At 37.4% G+C, this 17,126-nt stretch overlaps 1 protein-coding gene across 1 annotated transcript; it reads left to right on the top strand.

Annotated features, from left to right (window-relative positions):
* Nucleotides 1-810: 810 nt before the first annotated feature.
* ARL14EPL (ARF like GTPase 14 effector protein like) lies at nt 811-8,451 on the top strand. The gene is made up of 4 exons (XM_069087753.1): nt 811-932; nt 1,473-1,586; nt 5,467-5,603; nt 7,450-8,451. Exons 2-4 carry the CDS (start codon nt 1,482-1,484, stop codon nt 7,667-7,669), a joined length of 462 nt encoding a protein of 153 aa, XP_068943854.1. The 5' UTR covers nt 811-932; nt 1,473-1,481; the 3' UTR covers nt 7,670-8,451.
* Nucleotides 8,452-17,126: the final 8,675 nt, after the last annotated feature.

Below are 17,126 nucleotides of genomic sequence, written 5' to 3'. Positions count from 1 at the left end.
ATTGGAGTTTTTTTTTGTTAGCCATAAAAGTCTCTAGGAAATATCAGAGCGAATGCTTAAAACTTGGATAGGGAGGTCCACTTAGAGGGTTTAGCTAAAGTTATTGATTATCAGCATTATATTGAATTGGAGTTATTGATTTGATGATGTTCTTTCTGTGCTGTTTTATTCTACTTAAAATTGTTTGTACAGGAAGAGAAGAGCATTTTCATAATGGCAACATATTTTCACGGGTTGTCGAGCAATTTTGTGGGTGGATATGTCGGTGGACTTGGTCCCTGAGGGAGCCATCTGTTAGAGCTTTAACTTAAATGATATAGTGATCACCTACATCCCTTTACAAAATTTGCTTTGACCAGATTTGCTACAATTTTCAAAAATGTCACTTAGCAAGTGTGGGAGTTAGTGATGGTAGTTGAAGGTAAGAGGGAGATGAATAAACCTTTGCTATAACTATTTTAGTGAAAATATTTTGACCATTTTAGGGACCATTAATTTAAAACTGGTTTTAAAAATTCACTTTCAAAGCATTGTTTTGGACTTACTATATAGATCTAATTGATGTAACCTAGTTGATCTAAGCATTGTAAGTAGTTTGTTCAATACTAGATATTAGTAGAAGCTAACTTTGGGGTTAGAATTTATCCTAGAAACTTCTTGTTTGGTTATTGTTAGCACCTTCCTGCATGTTCAAAGATCCCTCTTTCCCCCCAGTTCTTGGTATTTACAATTCAGTAGTGCAAATTGTTGAGGAATGTAATCTGGGGACAACTTGAGAACTATTCTTGTAATTTCTCTGCCTTGTCAGCACTTTTAAGATGCTACAGATCAGAGTTTATGTTTCAGTTAGGGAGAGAGAAGACGCACATTTAAGAAGGTAGCATAAGAAAGCAGCTCTGAAGTATGAGTTCATTCAGAGGATTTGAGCCAAGGTAATTGGGAGAAAGATGATAATATGGACAAAAATGTTTAGAGGCACAATTGTTTTGGGAGAATAACTAAATGAAAAAATGGAAATGTCTGGCAGGGAATTAGAGGTTTTAGGCTGGAGCTTAGGTGAAAAATCAGGGCTACAAATGTACAATTTAAAGTCAATCCCTTAAAGTTGAAGCGACGAGAGTGAGTTCTCCAGGCAGATGTAAGAGGGTGAAGGGGGATACTCACAAATTTAGCAGATGAAAAGGAGTGGAGTGAGCAAAGGAGACTGAAGACACTACCTTTCTGGTAGAGAGTCACTAGAAATCTTTGAGAGAAGAGGGACAGAGGGGTGAAGGGTGGAAGCCAGATTGTAGAAGTTTAAGGAGTGAAAGTAGAGGTAGGGAGTCCCAACTACCCTTTCTGAGACTCAGCAATTAAAAACAAAGGAAAAAATAGTATGCTAGCTAAAGTTGGTAATACACAAATTATCTCTCTAATCTAATGTTACAAGTTCTTAATATTTGAATGAGTCACTTTTGTGAATTTTTTTTTAGTGATCAGAAATGAGTGAACCATCTGAACTTGATAATGAAAAAACCAGTTCTACTCAAGAACATGCAGACTCAAGTCTTCCTGAGCGAGATCGTCAAATTGGACAGAAGCAACTGGTATGAAATAAAAATTTAGTGTTATACAAGAATGCCTTATCTGATATAACCTGAACTATAGATTTCTCTTGAATTTAATATGTCTGTCATTAAGATTTTAAGCACTACTAAGTGACAGGCATTGTGTTAATGAAATGGCAAATCCACACTTTTTCTTCTGACTGCTGCAGGCTGCTAGAGATTGCCTTCCTTGCATCTCTTTCTGACCACATGACTGCAGCAGATCCTGCTTCAGGCTCTAAACTAGTTCCTTTTTTCTCTAACCCTAGGAGTCCCTGCCTCAAACAATAGAAGTCCTCCATTGCCTTAGAGCTTGGCATGTCTCTATTCCCACTTCCTAGGAGGTGGTGGTGGTAAAAGAAGAGATTTACCAGGGCTACCTTGTGGGAGGAGAGACAAGCTCAGGATGTTTCAAATTGAAATTCTGAATGTATTTCCTCAAAGAAACATTATTGTGTATTACAAAGCATTTTGGGCTTTATGATAAGCTTTTTGTGACCTGGTTTGAGTACTCAATCCACCTTTGCAACATTATTCCTGTGAGAAAATGGGGTTTGAGGTGTAAAAAGGTGACTTGAAAACAATTTTTTGGAATGCAATTTGTTAGTAATTTAGGAATTTCCTGAATAGTGACACCTACATAATGTAGGAACATCATTTACCCATTCAGTCTTTCATTGAATTAGAGAGAAACTAGATGTTCTAGTCCAGATCTGATTCAGCCTGTCTGATGATACAGGTTTGGGATTGCAATGAAAAGAGACCCTTACAGGCCATTTTTTTTTCTTTCTTAAAAATTTCCTTAACAAAAAGGAAATTTACTTAGGAGTAGCATGGAAAGGATGTTCATCAAGGATGCAGCACTGATTCAGTTGGGCACCCTTTCCTTGCCCTGGCATTTGCTGTGGTGACCTGCAGGTCAGAAGTCCATGTTGAGCTTAAGAAAGGAGTCACTGACTTCTGTGCTGGTTTTTGTATTCGGACAATCAGGAAATTATATCAGTGGTTCAAGCTTTCAGTCTTCTGTACTAATTAATTAAGTCTTTATGATAGTTTCATTTCCTTTTAAGGAAAAAGTAGCATCTCCTGCAGAAGGTGTGTTCTATTTAAGTACACTGCGGCATAAGAAACGAAACACCTTAGGGAGATTGACTAGATGAATTCTAAGATACCTTTTGATTTTGGTTCTTTGATTTTATATAATATAGTATTGGAACTGAAATAAAACTGAACAAAATATTAAAAAATCTTTTAAATTTTAGTCCAGTGCAATAAAATCATGTTTTCTAAAATGTTGGTATATTTGTGTTTTTAAAATTAATGATCTCATATATTTTTACTTAGAATGCTGTACTGATGTGATTTTTTAAAAATAATGTTTATGACTTTCTTGGCCATATCTACAAGTAGAACAGATTTAGGTGTTACAATAGTCATAAATTTTTGTTTTGTTTTAAGCCAGAGCAAAATCCTAATTAGTTTTTAGACTGATTTACTATCATAATAATTAAACCATATTTTAATGGCTTGTTATGATATTATTCCCCATTTATCATGCCTAATGAATATCCCTTGTTAGTTTCTCTTCTATTGAAGATAAAGGTCAAACTAAATTTTATTGTGCTTCATTCGATATTCTTCCTTAATTATTCCTCAAAATAGCATTCTTTTTACTTTAGTGTTCAAAATAGGCATACAAGTACTCGGATTCTTCTTTGTAAATTTGTAAATTAAAAGCTAAAAATCCAGTAATCTTTACCTGAACAATGATTTTAGTTTAGTCAAATGACCAGTTTAAGTGAGAATTTTCCTGTTCTCTGGGTCTTGGATAGAGTAAATCCTTCACTTAAAGTTTATCCATCAGTTCAGTTGTATTCTGTGGGTCCACATTATTCAAATCCACATCTCTAGAATTTTTTTGATAAGGGTGGTGCTGGTTGGAACCAGTTCTAGAACTGTTATAGGATTAGAAGTGGGTTAATAGATTTTGAGTTCTCTTTTATAAATACCTGCCCACTAAGATACTTTACTGCCAGCTTACAGTTTATATAATGTTTGGTCACTGCTTAGACACCTGATAATGGTTAAGCTATAAGACTTCCCCTGGAGGTCAGTGAGAATTCTAAAACCTAGCTGTGAATTCTGGGAATTGTAGTCCCAGAGAAACTTCTGCCTTGTGAGACAATGATACTATCAGAGGCAGGGCTGGACTTTATGCCATACCTGGAGTTTTTCCTGCTGTAAGAGAGGAGAGCAGACGGCAACCAGGGAGGGGAAGTCTACCCCTGGCTCCAACTCATGGTCTCCCTCCCTCCCAAGATGGGAGGAGGACCATCTGTCTTTGACTACAATTCCAAGAATTCACAGTTATGTTTTGAACCCTTTCCCTGTCCTACAGGGACATCAGCTAAACACCTGATTATATTTGGAAACTCATATTGCTCTACTACCTAATTATAGGCACCTGATACTGACATTGATGTTGAGTCCTGGATTCATATTTCATTCTTTCAACAAGCATGAAGTGTCTGCTATGGGCCAGGCCCCAAGACTTTCTATGTGGTCAAAACTATTTTCAAAATAATATTATGGCATTTTAATTTCTAATACAGTAAATATTGATAGATATAACCCACAGGAACAAAAGCTTTTTGTGACAAATGAATCCTTGTCTTCCAAGAGATTACAGTAAGGGGAAAAAAACATGAGATAGAAAATTAAATGCAAAATACATGTAAAATTATTTGTGGGGAGCTACTAGCCATAGAGAGGGTCAAGAAAGACTTCTCCTGGAGTAGGTGGCACTTGAGCTGAGCTCTGAAGGAAGCCAGGGAATTAATTTTTTTTTTTTAAAGCAATAGGGGTTAAGTAACTTGCTCAGGGTTACATGGCCAGTTATTTCTGGGTGTGGTGCTGAGTATATGAGCCCGGGTTTGATCACCAGGTCATCCTGACACTGGAGCCGGTGCTCCTACTCGCTGTGCTACCTGGCCGCCCCCAGGGGATTAATTTTCAGAGTCAGAAGTGAGAAGGCTCAGGGAACAGCCTGTGCAAAAACCATGGAGATAGAAGATGAAAGAATGAGGTGCAGGCAGCATGGTGTGGTGCTGAACTTCATGTCAGGAAGAACTGGTTTCACATCCTGTTTCGAGAACTTACTAACTGGGGGTTACAACCTCTCTGTGCCTCAGTTTTTTCATCTGTAAATGAGGGGCTTGGACATTAACTTTAAGATGCCATGAGAAGTAGGATGTTTCGGCTGATGAGGAAGAATGTATAGTCAGTGTTGAGAGATAGGCTGGAGTGAGATTGTGAAGAGCTTTAATCGTGGCACAAAAGACTGTATATTGATTTTGGAGGCAATAGGAACCAGTGAGGATTTTTTGAGCAGGGAAGTGACATGGTCACAACCATGCTTTAGGAATACTAATTTGCTATCTGTGTGGAGGATGGATTAGAGCAGGGGAGAGATTGCATGTAGGGAGACCAATTAGAAAGCTATTGCAATAATCCAGGTGAGAGTGGTGAGGCTTTGAGCTAGGCTGTGTAAAGGGATAATTTTATGTAAGAGGTGCTGTGGAGGTTAACAATTGTCTACAGCATAAGAATTTTTTCTTCTGTTATGAGGTTTTTGACTATATTAAGACCTTTTAAAAATGAAAAAAATATATGTAGAATTCTAAGGTCTTAGAGTTTACATATTTCTAACAGTGACAAGAATTAATTTCTTAAAAAATTCAAACACTGTTTAAAGTTTGGTATATAAAACATCTATATATTTCCATGCTGTTGTGATAAGAAATATGAATAATACAATTTGAGCAAAAATAATATGAAACTATAAAGCTATAATTACTAACAAGTCTTATTTGTTTTGTAGCAACAAATAGAGCGACAGTTAAAATCCTTAGCATTTCAAAACCCAGGACCTCAGGTTGCAGACTTCAATCCTGAAACCAGAGAGCAGAAAAAGAAGGCCCACAAATCAAAGATGAATGAATATTTTTCTGCGAACAAGTAAGATAATAATTTACCATATAAGTGTGAGATTGTCGAATGAGTTTCCTTTACATAAGATTTGTAATTTGGGTTGGGGTTTTTTTTTTTGGTTTGTGATTTTTAAAAAAAAGCTTTTTAAAATTACAGTAGTACCCCACTTATCCGGAAGTCAGGCTTACGGAATCCTCAGCCATCTGGAGTACAGCCAAGAAGCAGGAAGTAAGTAAAAAGAATGGTCTTTGAGCCTTTGTAATACAGTAATACCTCTATTAAAGGAACTGTGTTACAATTACATACTTTGTTGTTAGAAACTTCATTATCATTGGTAAGATAGAGAAGGCCTAGCATCTGGAGGAAGTACCGAAGAAGCTGATGGTGGAGAAAGAAAAGTGTCTGCCCCTAGCTACTCCCAGGAATAACCTTTGCTCTTGTCCTTGTGGCTAAGATCAGGTAGAATATATGTTTAATGCGTTTAAATCATATGGCTTTGCTATTTACTGCCTGTTTGACAGATTTTTTTTTTCCTCGGAGGCATTTAATTTCTCTGAGCATAGTGTTTTCATCTATAAAATGAAGGTGTTGGACATCTTTAAGATCCCTTCCAGCTCGTAAAAAAGAGTCTGCAGGAAGTGGAGCTCGAGTTCTGGAGAGTTCTCTTCTGCCTCTCCTCTCTCCATTGAGTAGTATGATTTTGGGGACCTCTCTCCTTCCCCTGTTCCTTATACATTTGCATAAAATAACCTCATATACTTACTGATACCTGAAATTTCTTAACAGGGGACAGAACATTTTGTTTCAAAATTAAAGAAATATGATGGTTAAGTTAACAATACTGGTTACTGTTGATAAACTTATAACAAAATAAGAATCAGTAAGCTAAATAATTGCTGTCAGGTCTTTCTCTATTTTAAGAGGAAAGAGATGAAGAAAGGAAAGCAATTAGACACTAAATTGAGGGGAAGTATAGGCCTTGCCACTTAGAGGAGAGGACTTGAGACAAAGGAGGAACTAGACAGTTTTGCTGAAGTCCATTTCTATTTTTGACCAATGTGGAATGAGCAAATGCAGGTTTTACAGACGTACTTTTGTTATGCTGACATGAGGCACATCATCTTCACAATATTAATGAAATTTTTTCAAATAAGGAATTATTTTTATGAAGCTTTCCCTGTTAATAGAAATATTATTAGCAATTACAAATCCAGGGCACGAAAGCTCTCATACTCTTTTCATATTAATCAGACATTTTGAAAAGACAAGATGAAAAAAGAGAATGCTCTTATTGATACACAGTTCTAACAGCCTTGGCTCTCTGATTTCTCAGATGACAACATATGAAAAGCAGTTTTAAAAGGGGAGCACTGAAAGAGTCAAATGGTTTTGACAGCAGGAGAGGTCTTAGAAAAACTATCATTTTACATCTTTGTATGATAATTTATGTTCTTGAGTCATCAAGAAAGGGCTTAATTAAGTTTACTGTCCATGATTTTAGAAAATAGATATGTGTAAAATGAATTTTAGAAAGATTTCCATCCAAACTTTTTTTTTAAATGGAATTTGAAGGTGGTTAAGCTATCTTTTTTTTAATAGCTCCCTTAAATGGAAAACCTAATTCTTCAACAGTGCCGGATAAATGAGGTGTTACTGTATGTGACTAGTTGGTTTTCTTTATTGTTGGCAGTTCAAGTTGATTTGAATTTTCTTTGGTGTCATTGTCAAAATGCATATGTAAATATCATTATGTTTAACCACAATGCTGTTACCACAGTGTGAAGGGCATTTTTAAAAATGAAATTTACCTAGAGATAGCTCACTTTAAATATTGAAAACAAAGTGAATTATAAGCATGACTTTTTTCTTGCAGAGCGACGAGGAAATATGACAAGAATGGCCTGCTGCTTTGTAATGGTGCAGACTTGTGTGACTGTCTGGAGAAGAACTGCCTGGGTTGCTTCTATCCATGTCCCAAGTGTAACTCAAACAAATGTGGACCAGAGTGCCGCTGTAATAGAAAATGGGTCTATAATGAAATTGCAACCGAGTCTGGTGATGTTACCACAATGCCATATTGTGTTCCTGACTGAGGTCTTTGTGAGAAGATTTGTGCTTTTTTTACACATTAACAAAGCACAGAATGGGCAGTTATTGGCTAAACTTTTTTATCTTGTCTTTTCAAAATGTCTGATTAATATGAAAAAATTTCATTGTGGTGAGCAACCAGAAAAGCACCCTCCTTAGATATATGCTAATTCAGTTTTTCCTCAGTTACAGTTTTCTAAGCTTTAGGATAACCCAAATGCCAACAAGGAAACACTTTCTTATGCATAGTGGGGTGGAATAATTTAATTTTTTTCTCATTTTCTTTATAGTTTCATTTGTCACAAGATAGAGATCAAAAATTGTCTTAAGATTTTAAAATTTGCATATTATTTAGACTATTTTCTGTAAACAAAAATTTATGCCAAATTCATATACACTAAGAAGTAGTGACTCTTAGTTTCTAAAGCCAAGAGCCCAATAGCTCTTACTTTGTAACTACTGTTTGAAAGTGAAAACAAAAGCAAGAAAGTGTGAGTTGTGTTTTAAAAGAATGTTGTTTTATATATTTCAAGCTATATAGTACATTAATAAGTAGTTTCTTGATAAGACATGGTGTGTAACTAAGTACTTGACTGAAGTAATTTTCCCTCATGTTGTTGCAGGTGTTGTGGAAATTATTCTGAGTTTCTTTTGTATTTTAGATATCTCCATCTTCTCTATGTTCTGAGTTATAGTAGAGTTAAGCTTGTGAGAAATAGAAGTAGAATGATTGGATACAAATTATTAGTCATGGAATTTAGACTAAATAAAGTATACTTACATAGTATGTATGCTGTTTGTAGTTTTTTTTCCCCTCTGCATGAAAAGGTTCTGAAACTTTACTTATACTCTAAAAGTACTTATACTCTAACTAGCTTCCTGACATTTAAAAACTTTTAATAGTATTACTTAGTAAAATAATACTAAATTCATAGCAATAACTCCATGCCTTCCAAGTTCCTGCAGGATGAGTAGGTGATACAGTGGCTTGTTTTACTCTTTTTTGGCATTTTTGAGGGGGAAGGCAGGGCAGTTAGGGTTAAGAGACTTGCCCAAAGTCACACGGCTAGTACCTGTTAAGTGTTTGAGGCCTGATTTGAACTTAGGTCCTCCTGATTCCAGGGCCAGTGCTCTATTCTCTGCACCACCTAGCTGCCCCTTGTTTTACTTTTCCCTTGCTTTTTTCTTCAGGGTTCAATGTAATTTGTTGTAGATTACTGTATTTAGAAATAGGAAGAAAAAGCAAAGGTGTTAAAGCTAGACCCTTTAAAGTGTTCATTGGTAATGTACATGTTTATGATTGGTAAAAAAAAAGTCATCATTAAAAGTAACTTGAGGAAGTATTGTTGTGCCAACACCTGTTGGGGGGCAGGGAAGATCTTCAAATTCCCTTAGGTCTGTCAAGGGGCAGGGAAGATCTAAAATTCACATTACCATAACTTTAAGCCCCAAGGTCTTTCATGTCCTTTACATAGCAAAAATACATTAACAGTACATTTCATTACATAGGTTAATGGGAGTTTAGGGGTAACTGGTGTCAACAAAACTTTACAATATAACAGGGATGACACAAAACAAGCATATAAAACAGTATTTTAGGGTGAGGTTGGAGCAAAAGCATTCCATCATTCCCTCCTTGAACAAATGGGACTCAGAATCACAGGATAAGGGGCAAAGGTCACTTCTCCATAGCTACTTCCTGCAGAAAGTGGACATAGAGCTTCCCCTGCCCCAACAGGTCAGTTCTGTGGTTGGCATCTGGAGCTTGGTTGACACCAGGTCCAGGGGTGACATATCAAGAAGTCATGGACAGGGGTGACACCTGGCTTAAGCCATCAGTCATATGTTGGTGGAGAGTACTCGGCCTGCAGGAAACAACTAGCAAACAAGTTTAACAGACAAAAAGCCAAAAAGAAACAAGTGTAGGGTCAGCTGTGTTTCTGAAGTCGATGACCCCACTATCGGCCTCATTCACAGTAGAATATATGAGTTAAGGGCACAATTTGGTAATCATCTCCTGAAAAAACAACAGTTACAATAGTATCTTTTCCATGTGCTATAATCTCCTCAGCCTTTGGAATATTGTCTGGCTTCCACTTTACCCATACTTTAGGTCCCAGTTTTATTCTATCAGTAGAACCAAACCCTTCAGTTCCTTTGATACCTTTTGGAAGGAGAGTCAAGTTTTCACAAGGGGTATTGTTTCACAAGGAATAATAATCACTTCAACTGTTCTATCATTTTTACAGAACTATGGGTTCTTCACCCAAATTTTGGAATGACACAATAATTTCTCCTTGGTAATTAGAATTTATTACTCCAGCCAATACTTGTATTCCTTGAGCTGCTAATCCTGATTTAGGTAATATCTATCCAAAATGATTTTTAGGGTTTCTCATACATGTTCTAGTAGAGATTTTTCTTTCTTTTCTACCCAACCAAAAGTCTTCTAAACAATGTAAATCATATCCTGCCAAACCAGGTGTTCCAGGAAATGGTGCTGGGACACCATATCTTGTCTCTCAGTCTAATACTCAATATTTGGGATCTGATATGTTTGCTGTTTTCCGAATTGCAGATTTGGGGTCATCATTCTGGCTAGAAGTGTACTTCTTCCCAATGGTCTGTTATTCAAATTATGTAAAGCAGTGAACAAATCCTGATGATATGAATTATTAGAACTGCCTTAATTGTTCTTTAAATAATCCATTCTTTCAATTAACCCAAATGATTGTGGATAATATGGAACGTGATATATATATTCTATATTGTTTAATATACAATATCTCTTCATTTCATTACTGTAATGGACACCGAGATATAACGGGACAGCTAGGCCAATTATAATTTGATAGGAGTGTTTAATTAACCGGCCAGGGCTGCCTCTCAGACCGAAAGACAGCCTCTAGCTTTCTGTTAGACATAATTTTATAGACAATGTGATTGCTGACAACAGAATATGTTTCTAAGGGGCTAGCATTGTTTCCATTGAGGCAAAGCTTTCTCAGTATTATTCTTGTTGAGGCAAAACATTCTCAGTATTATTCTTATTGCAACAAAGCCTTAGTATTATTTCTACTGAAGCGAAACAGACCTGAATCCGTGGGAATCTGTGGCATGTTTTTAGCAACACAGGTGAAACATTTCTTTACTATTGGAGCCTATTAGGTGGTTTCCAAGGAACCCAGTAGGGGTCCCTCTAAGCAGGTTTAAGGGGGCTCTAGTGTATAATTTCTGATGGGCACTTCAATTACCTTTGAAATATGACCCATTGTCACTTTGAATCTTCATTGGGGTTCCATAATATAGACTTACGAGATCTAGAGTTTTACAGTTGTTTTTCTGTGTCACATTGTTATAAGGACAAGCCATTAATACACCTGAAGAGGTGTCAACATAAGCAAGTGTAAATTTGTGTCCTTTATCTTGGGGATAGGGGACCAATATAATCTATTTGCCAGATTTGGGCTGGAACTTTTCCCCTTGCTATCTCTCAAGTTACTACCTGAGGAACAGTTTGTTCCTTTTCCAGTTGACATATATGACATTCCCCTGCTACCTGTTTTGACAATGAATATGAGAGAACACCTCGATCTTGTGCCCACCTGTGTGTGGCCTGGACCCCTAAGTGATTGGCTGTTTGATGGACCCATTTTGCTAGTACTGGATCACCAGTTGGTGTCAGTAGAGACAATATGTTGAGTAGTAATCTTTACTAGTCAATCAGCATGTGCATTGTACTCATGTTCTGGCATGGTGAAGGTCACGTGAGCATCTACCTGAAAAACTGACAAATTAGTAACCAAAGACATGTCCCATATATCTTCCCATAATTCCTTGCCCCAGACTTGTTCACCATGAATTTATCAATTTTGATTTTTCTACATGGGCATTCATGGGAAGATGACCCCATTATCTACTATCCACAATCCATAAATATATGATGCTGTCCTCCTTGCTGTCTTTAGTATATTGACCACTTTCACCTGTCCCAGTACTTTCCAAAGTCCACCTAGTACATGGGTCATAGGCTACTGCTTTCCAGTTTCTTTTATAGTCCAAATATTTTGCTGTTCCATCAGTAAACCATGCGTGTTTCTTTTGTTCAGTTAATCCATATCTGTCATTCCATTTTATCATGGATTGTAGTAGCAACTGTTGCTTTGGTTCAGGGGATGCATCATTTCCCTCAGTATCTATGTTTGCCATAGAGTCATGTAGACCAGAAACTCCACTTTTGCCTGTTTTACATCTATTTTGAATATACCATTTCTATTTAATTATGCTAGCTTCTTGTGCATGTCCAATTCTGTGAGAAGCTGGTCATATTACCCAGGTCATAATTGGGATGCTAGGCCTTAATGTCACTTCGTAGCCTAGAGTCAGTTGTTCATTCTCTACCAAAGTCCAGTATGCAGCTAACAACCTCTTTTCAAAAGGGGTATATTGAACTCCAGATGAAGGGAGTTTCCTAGACCAAAATCCTCAGGTTTTTGGCTTTGTTGTTTTTGCCATAAACTCCAGTTTGCATATTCATCCTATACAGTCACTTGTAATTCCACTGGGCTGTTTTGCATAGACCATAAATCTAGGGCCAATTGTGTAGCAACCTTGGCTTCTTCAAAAGCTTTACTCTGCTCAAGTGCCCAATCAAATTCATAGTTCTTCCTAGTAACTTTATATAAGAGTTTCAAAATCTGTCCCAGATGCAGAATATGGTTTTTCCCATAATCCAAACAATCCTATAAATTTTTGGGCCTCTTATTGGTAGGGCTAGGAGAATCCTGAATCTTTTGTCAGGCTTGTGGGAGAATCTCTCGTCCCTTATTCCATTGTATACCCCAAAACTTTACAGTTTGAGCTGGTCCTTAAATCTTTGCAGGGTTAATTTCCCACCCTTTGCTTTTCATATGCTCATTTAAAAGAATCAGACTCTTTTCCACTTCTTTTACATTTCCCCCCGTATCAGAATATCATCGATGTAGTGGGTGAACTATACACCAGTCATTTCTAATTCATCCAAATGCTCAGCCACAATCCTATGACAAATAGGACTATGCAGGTATCCTTGTGACAAAGTATATCGTCTGCCCTGCCAAGTGAAAGCAAACTGATCCCATGGTTTGCAATCTATTGGGATGGTAAAGAAAGCATTGGCTAAATCAGTAACTACATACCAAGTCCCATCATATTTCTGGATCCTTTCTATTAAGGTGATGGTATCTAGAATGGCAGCATACAAGGGAGGAGGCACCTTATTCAATTGTCTGTAATTCACTGTCATTCTCCATACCCCTTCTGATTTTTGTACCGGCCAGATAGGATCACTTCCATCGAGTGGTTGTAGGAACTAATTCTCCTGCCTCAACATATTCCTTTCTAGTATTGGTAATTTTGTCTTGCCCACCTGGCACATGATACTGCTTTAAAGTAATTACTTCAGAATGTTCAGGCAAAATGATTGGGTCCATTTTTAGTTTTTCCACTAAACCTGTATTAATTCCTATCTTCCTTACTGAAAATTGGCATCTTCCCTCAGGTAAATTTAAAGTTATATCTTTCAATATATCTATTCCAATGATGTATTCAGGAATTGGTACAATGACCATGCTATACTCTTTCTTAAGTAATTGTCCAATTCTCATTATTACTTTAACTTGTCTGTCTGATATTTTAGCCTCTTCCAGTCCTGTGATGGTAATAGGAGTTCCATGTTTGAATTTGTCAGGGTCCTCATATATAAGGGAGGCCCCAACCCCAGTGTCTATTAATGCCCTAGTTAGAGTATTTAATTCATTTTTCCAATAGACAAGTTGATATGGGGTCTGTAATCCCATTTGTGTCTTTCTTTAATATGAGCTGGGGATTGGCCAATTTCCTGTTCTCCCTGAGGGTGTGACAAACTTGGATACAAGGATTCAGGAGGATATGTAGGGGCTGTTCTCTATTCTGTCTTAACATCAAGTCCCTTTTGTCGGTACATTTTGTATAGGTCATTAGTTGGAATACCATCAATTCTCCCAAAATCTGCCCCAGCTCTCAATAGAGCAATCAGCAGTTCTTTTCTTGTCAATCTATTCTGACTTTGAGTCTGCTGGCTATTACTCTCCTCTCCGCAAAATGTATCTTTTCCCCATTCCTCTAAGTCTGTGAAATCTTATTGAGCACCTCTGAAAGAGAGTGCCCTATTTCCCCAATTAGAGAATTAGGTGTTTGTAAGCATGAGGAACTGTCGTCACTATGATACTTCTATGAGAAACTGCTAAGGGGTATCATGAAAAACACTGGCGTCTCCGACTACGATAACTCTCTTCATTATCTTCTCTTTTAACTTTCTCAAACAGTCTCTAAGTGAATACCAGGGTCTCTCTCCACTAGGCCACATAGAATCAGTGGGATACATTTTATCGTATCCCTTGGCAGCTCAAGTTAATAAATTGGTTGTGTGCTATTACCTCCTTGCATATGGCCATCTCTAAAAGCTTGTTGTGCAGAAGGATTCTGACTAATACCCATACATTTCAAGCAATCCACACTAGCTACCCATGCTCCTCGGGTCCTTTTATCACTGATTCTCACCATTGAAGACACTAATGATTCTCCTGTCCTTTGGTGAATCTGCTTAACACATCAGTAAACTCCTGCTGAGTGAAGTCCTCGGTTCTCTCCTTGAACTCGGGCATCTGTGGTTCTCCTGCTTTCTTGGTATGGGGCGAACTTCTGCACCTGTAAAAGCCTCCTCATCTAACATGGTTTCATTTTCCACTCACATACTCTCCTGGCAGCCATCTCCAGGATGGTTGGACTAGACCCATTCCATATTAGGGTGGCATGTGCATTCCTCTGGTTAGCTTTTCACTTTTTCTTAGCTCAATTCACAATTTTTTCTTCTACCACCTGAGATCCTCCAGCTTGCTCTTCTGAAGGAGAGCCTGAATGCTGTAACACATGCTAACTCCCTTTCCATTTGAGTTTTCTCTTGCAATAGTTTGTCTCTGCTTTTACATATAATACAGTGACCTGTTAGAAAAACCCAGTGTCTTCTACACACTCCTTCCAGTTCTTTCCCTGGTTTTACTGGTATTCTTTGCAAACATGTTTCTAAATCTGTAGTTTCTCCTTTCTATAGCCTTGGTTTCCAGTTTCTACAGAGCTCTGTACTTTTAGCCCATTCCATTCCATTTCTTTTTTTTTTTTTTTAAAGCAATCGGGGTTAAGTAACTTGCTCAAGGTTACATGGCCAGTTATTTCTGGGTGTGGTGCTAAGCCCATTCCATTTCTATGGAGGAATAAGGCAAATCCTCCAATCCTAGGGTATCCATTTCTTCTTCTAAAGCCCTTCTGCCCATCCTCATCGCCAAATGTAGTATCACACAATATCCACAGCACCAATGGGAACTATGAATATGCTGGCACAGTTCTGAATCACAAAATATAAAACAGACTCTCCATATACAAGACAGAAGCAAAGCATTTATTCAGATGTCAGAAAGCCAGATCCCAACAGCAGGAAACCAAATCCATTATGGCAACAAAGAAGTTAGTAAACCATAACACAACAGGGAGCCATACCATCCTTTAGCCTTCCCACAAACACAATCCTAGCTGTCTCCTTGGCTGCATCCTTTCCTCCCGCCAGCTCCAATGGCTCTGACTCCCAGTTTCCTGTAGGCTCTGCTCCATCCTTCAGCAAACTCCTCCTACCACACGCTCCATGTATTTACATTTGGCCTCTTGAGGGCAGAGAAGATCTTCAAATTACCATTACTATCACAAGTATATAATTTAGAATCATAAAGTTTTAGAACTAGAAGTATTTCAAAATGATCTACTTTAATTCACTCATTTTGTAGATAATGAAACACAGGAAAATGAAACTTTCTTAAGGTTGTAAAGCTAATTAAAGGTAGGATGCAGAATACTAGAATGAAGGTTTCCTGGCTCTCAGTCAAATGCTTTTCCACTATACCATGAGTTGTACTCTTTTCATATCTGGAAAAAATAGATTTCAAATAAATAAGGTTTTTAAAAATCCCACCTTCTTCCCATCTCCTGTCATTGAAAATGGAAAATGATCTTTGTGCTTAAGGTGAAGATTATAGTACATTTTTGTTTTACTTTCCAAACAGTAAAATTTAAGCAAACAATATGCACAAGTATGATGTACACCACTAATACATGCACATATTTTGTACCTTTTTTAAAAAATAGAAACACAAGTAAAGTACTGAAAAACATTTCAGGGAGATAGGGATGCAATTCCTTTTATTGCAGATTTTTTTTCTTGTGCCAAACTTGATGCAATGAATTAAAAAGTTTCAGGGACGAAATAAATATTAAGAAAAAGATTAATAGAAATTGAGACACTTCTTTTGAAGCCTGTGATTCTTGTTAGATAAAGTGGAAAAAAAGCATTATTGTGCATAAAGCACTTAGGTTATTTGCATTATATTCAGATTAACAAGAACTCCAATGGTATTATCTGATTACATTAACTGAGGAAATTAGGCTGTCAGTATAATCTCTGTCAAATCGATTTTTTCCCCTCTGCTACTTGGCTATCTTTCAAGATTGTCAGTGTGTCTCATGAATATGTATAAAAGTATCTAGGAGTTTTATTAAGTGTCATAATTAAAAATCTAGAAACACACGATGTGATTTAGCCCTGTGTCTGCTACTGTGCTGGTATAAGTATATGCTCATGTGCTCCTATTTCAGAGCTCTAACTGGGGACCTCAGGAGCTTAACCATTGCAGCTTTGTCTCAAGAGGGTGCCAAGTAGTACCACCTGACGGTATGCTTCAACAACATTAAAAACCTCTGAGTAATCCAGGGCATACTTCCTTCCAGTAGGGCGTACTGCAGCATAGAACCTTGTGTTGCCCTGAGACAGGGTTCCTTCCCCTGGGCCTATGATCCAAGTGAACTTTGCTATTTCTTCTTTCTCCAGTCACAAAAACTACGAGTTATAATTCTGTTACATGTGAGTTCATGCTGACTTCCAACCTACGAAGGTCATATCACAAGCTACGTTAGCTTTAGTGATAAGCTTTTCTAAGTGTAATATTGAACAATTGAATTTCCTGATCTGTTAAATGAGGTGGTTGTTCCTCAGATTCTCAGCATTAGAAAAATAAAGTGTTTGAAGAGGCAGCATTGGGCAGTGGAACAAAGGATGGATTAGTGTCATAGGAACCTGGTTTTTGAATCCTTGCTTGACTATTTATTACCTGTATGTTAAGCTCTCCCTGGGTCTCACTTTCCTCTTTTGCAACGTGAAGGGATTGAACTAGATCAGGGCTTCTTGAACTCTTTCCACTCATGACCCCCTTTCCTGTTTTGGAAGAGTTCATTGGCATTGCATGACCTGAAGGTTATGTCGAGGGCAAAGTTCTAATGCTTTGTGTTTGAAACCAAGGCTGCAGTGAAGTTTCAGGGTGCAACATGGGCAAGCGCTACCAG

The sequence above is a fragment of the Petaurus breviceps genome, unplaced genomic scaffold (genome assembly GCF_028583685.1).
Source record: "Petaurus breviceps papuanus isolate PSGF00001 unplaced genomic scaffold, PetGlider_PUasm1.0 183, whole genome shotgun sequence".
Lineage (NCBI taxonomy): Eukaryota > Metazoa > Chordata > Mammalia > Diprotodontia > Petauridae > Petaurus > Petaurus breviceps.
The sequence above is the reverse complement of the archived record's forward strand: the minus strand, read 5'-3'. Positions and strand labels throughout refer to the sequence as shown.

Excerpts from the sequence above, each read along its gene's own strand:
- ARL14EPL (XM_069087753.1), top strand. The coding sequence starts at position 1,482 with ATGAGTGAACCATCTGAACTTGATAATGAAAAAACCAGTTCTACTCAA. Across the intron at positions 1,587-5,466 it reads AAATTGGACAGAAGCAACTG|CAACAAATAGAGCGACAGTT; the intron begins GTATGAAATAAA and ends TTTGTTTTGTAG. Across the intron at positions 5,604-7,449 it reads GAATATTTTTCTGCGAACAA|AGCGACGAGGAAATATGACA; the intron begins GTAAGATAATAA and ends TTTTTCTTGCAG.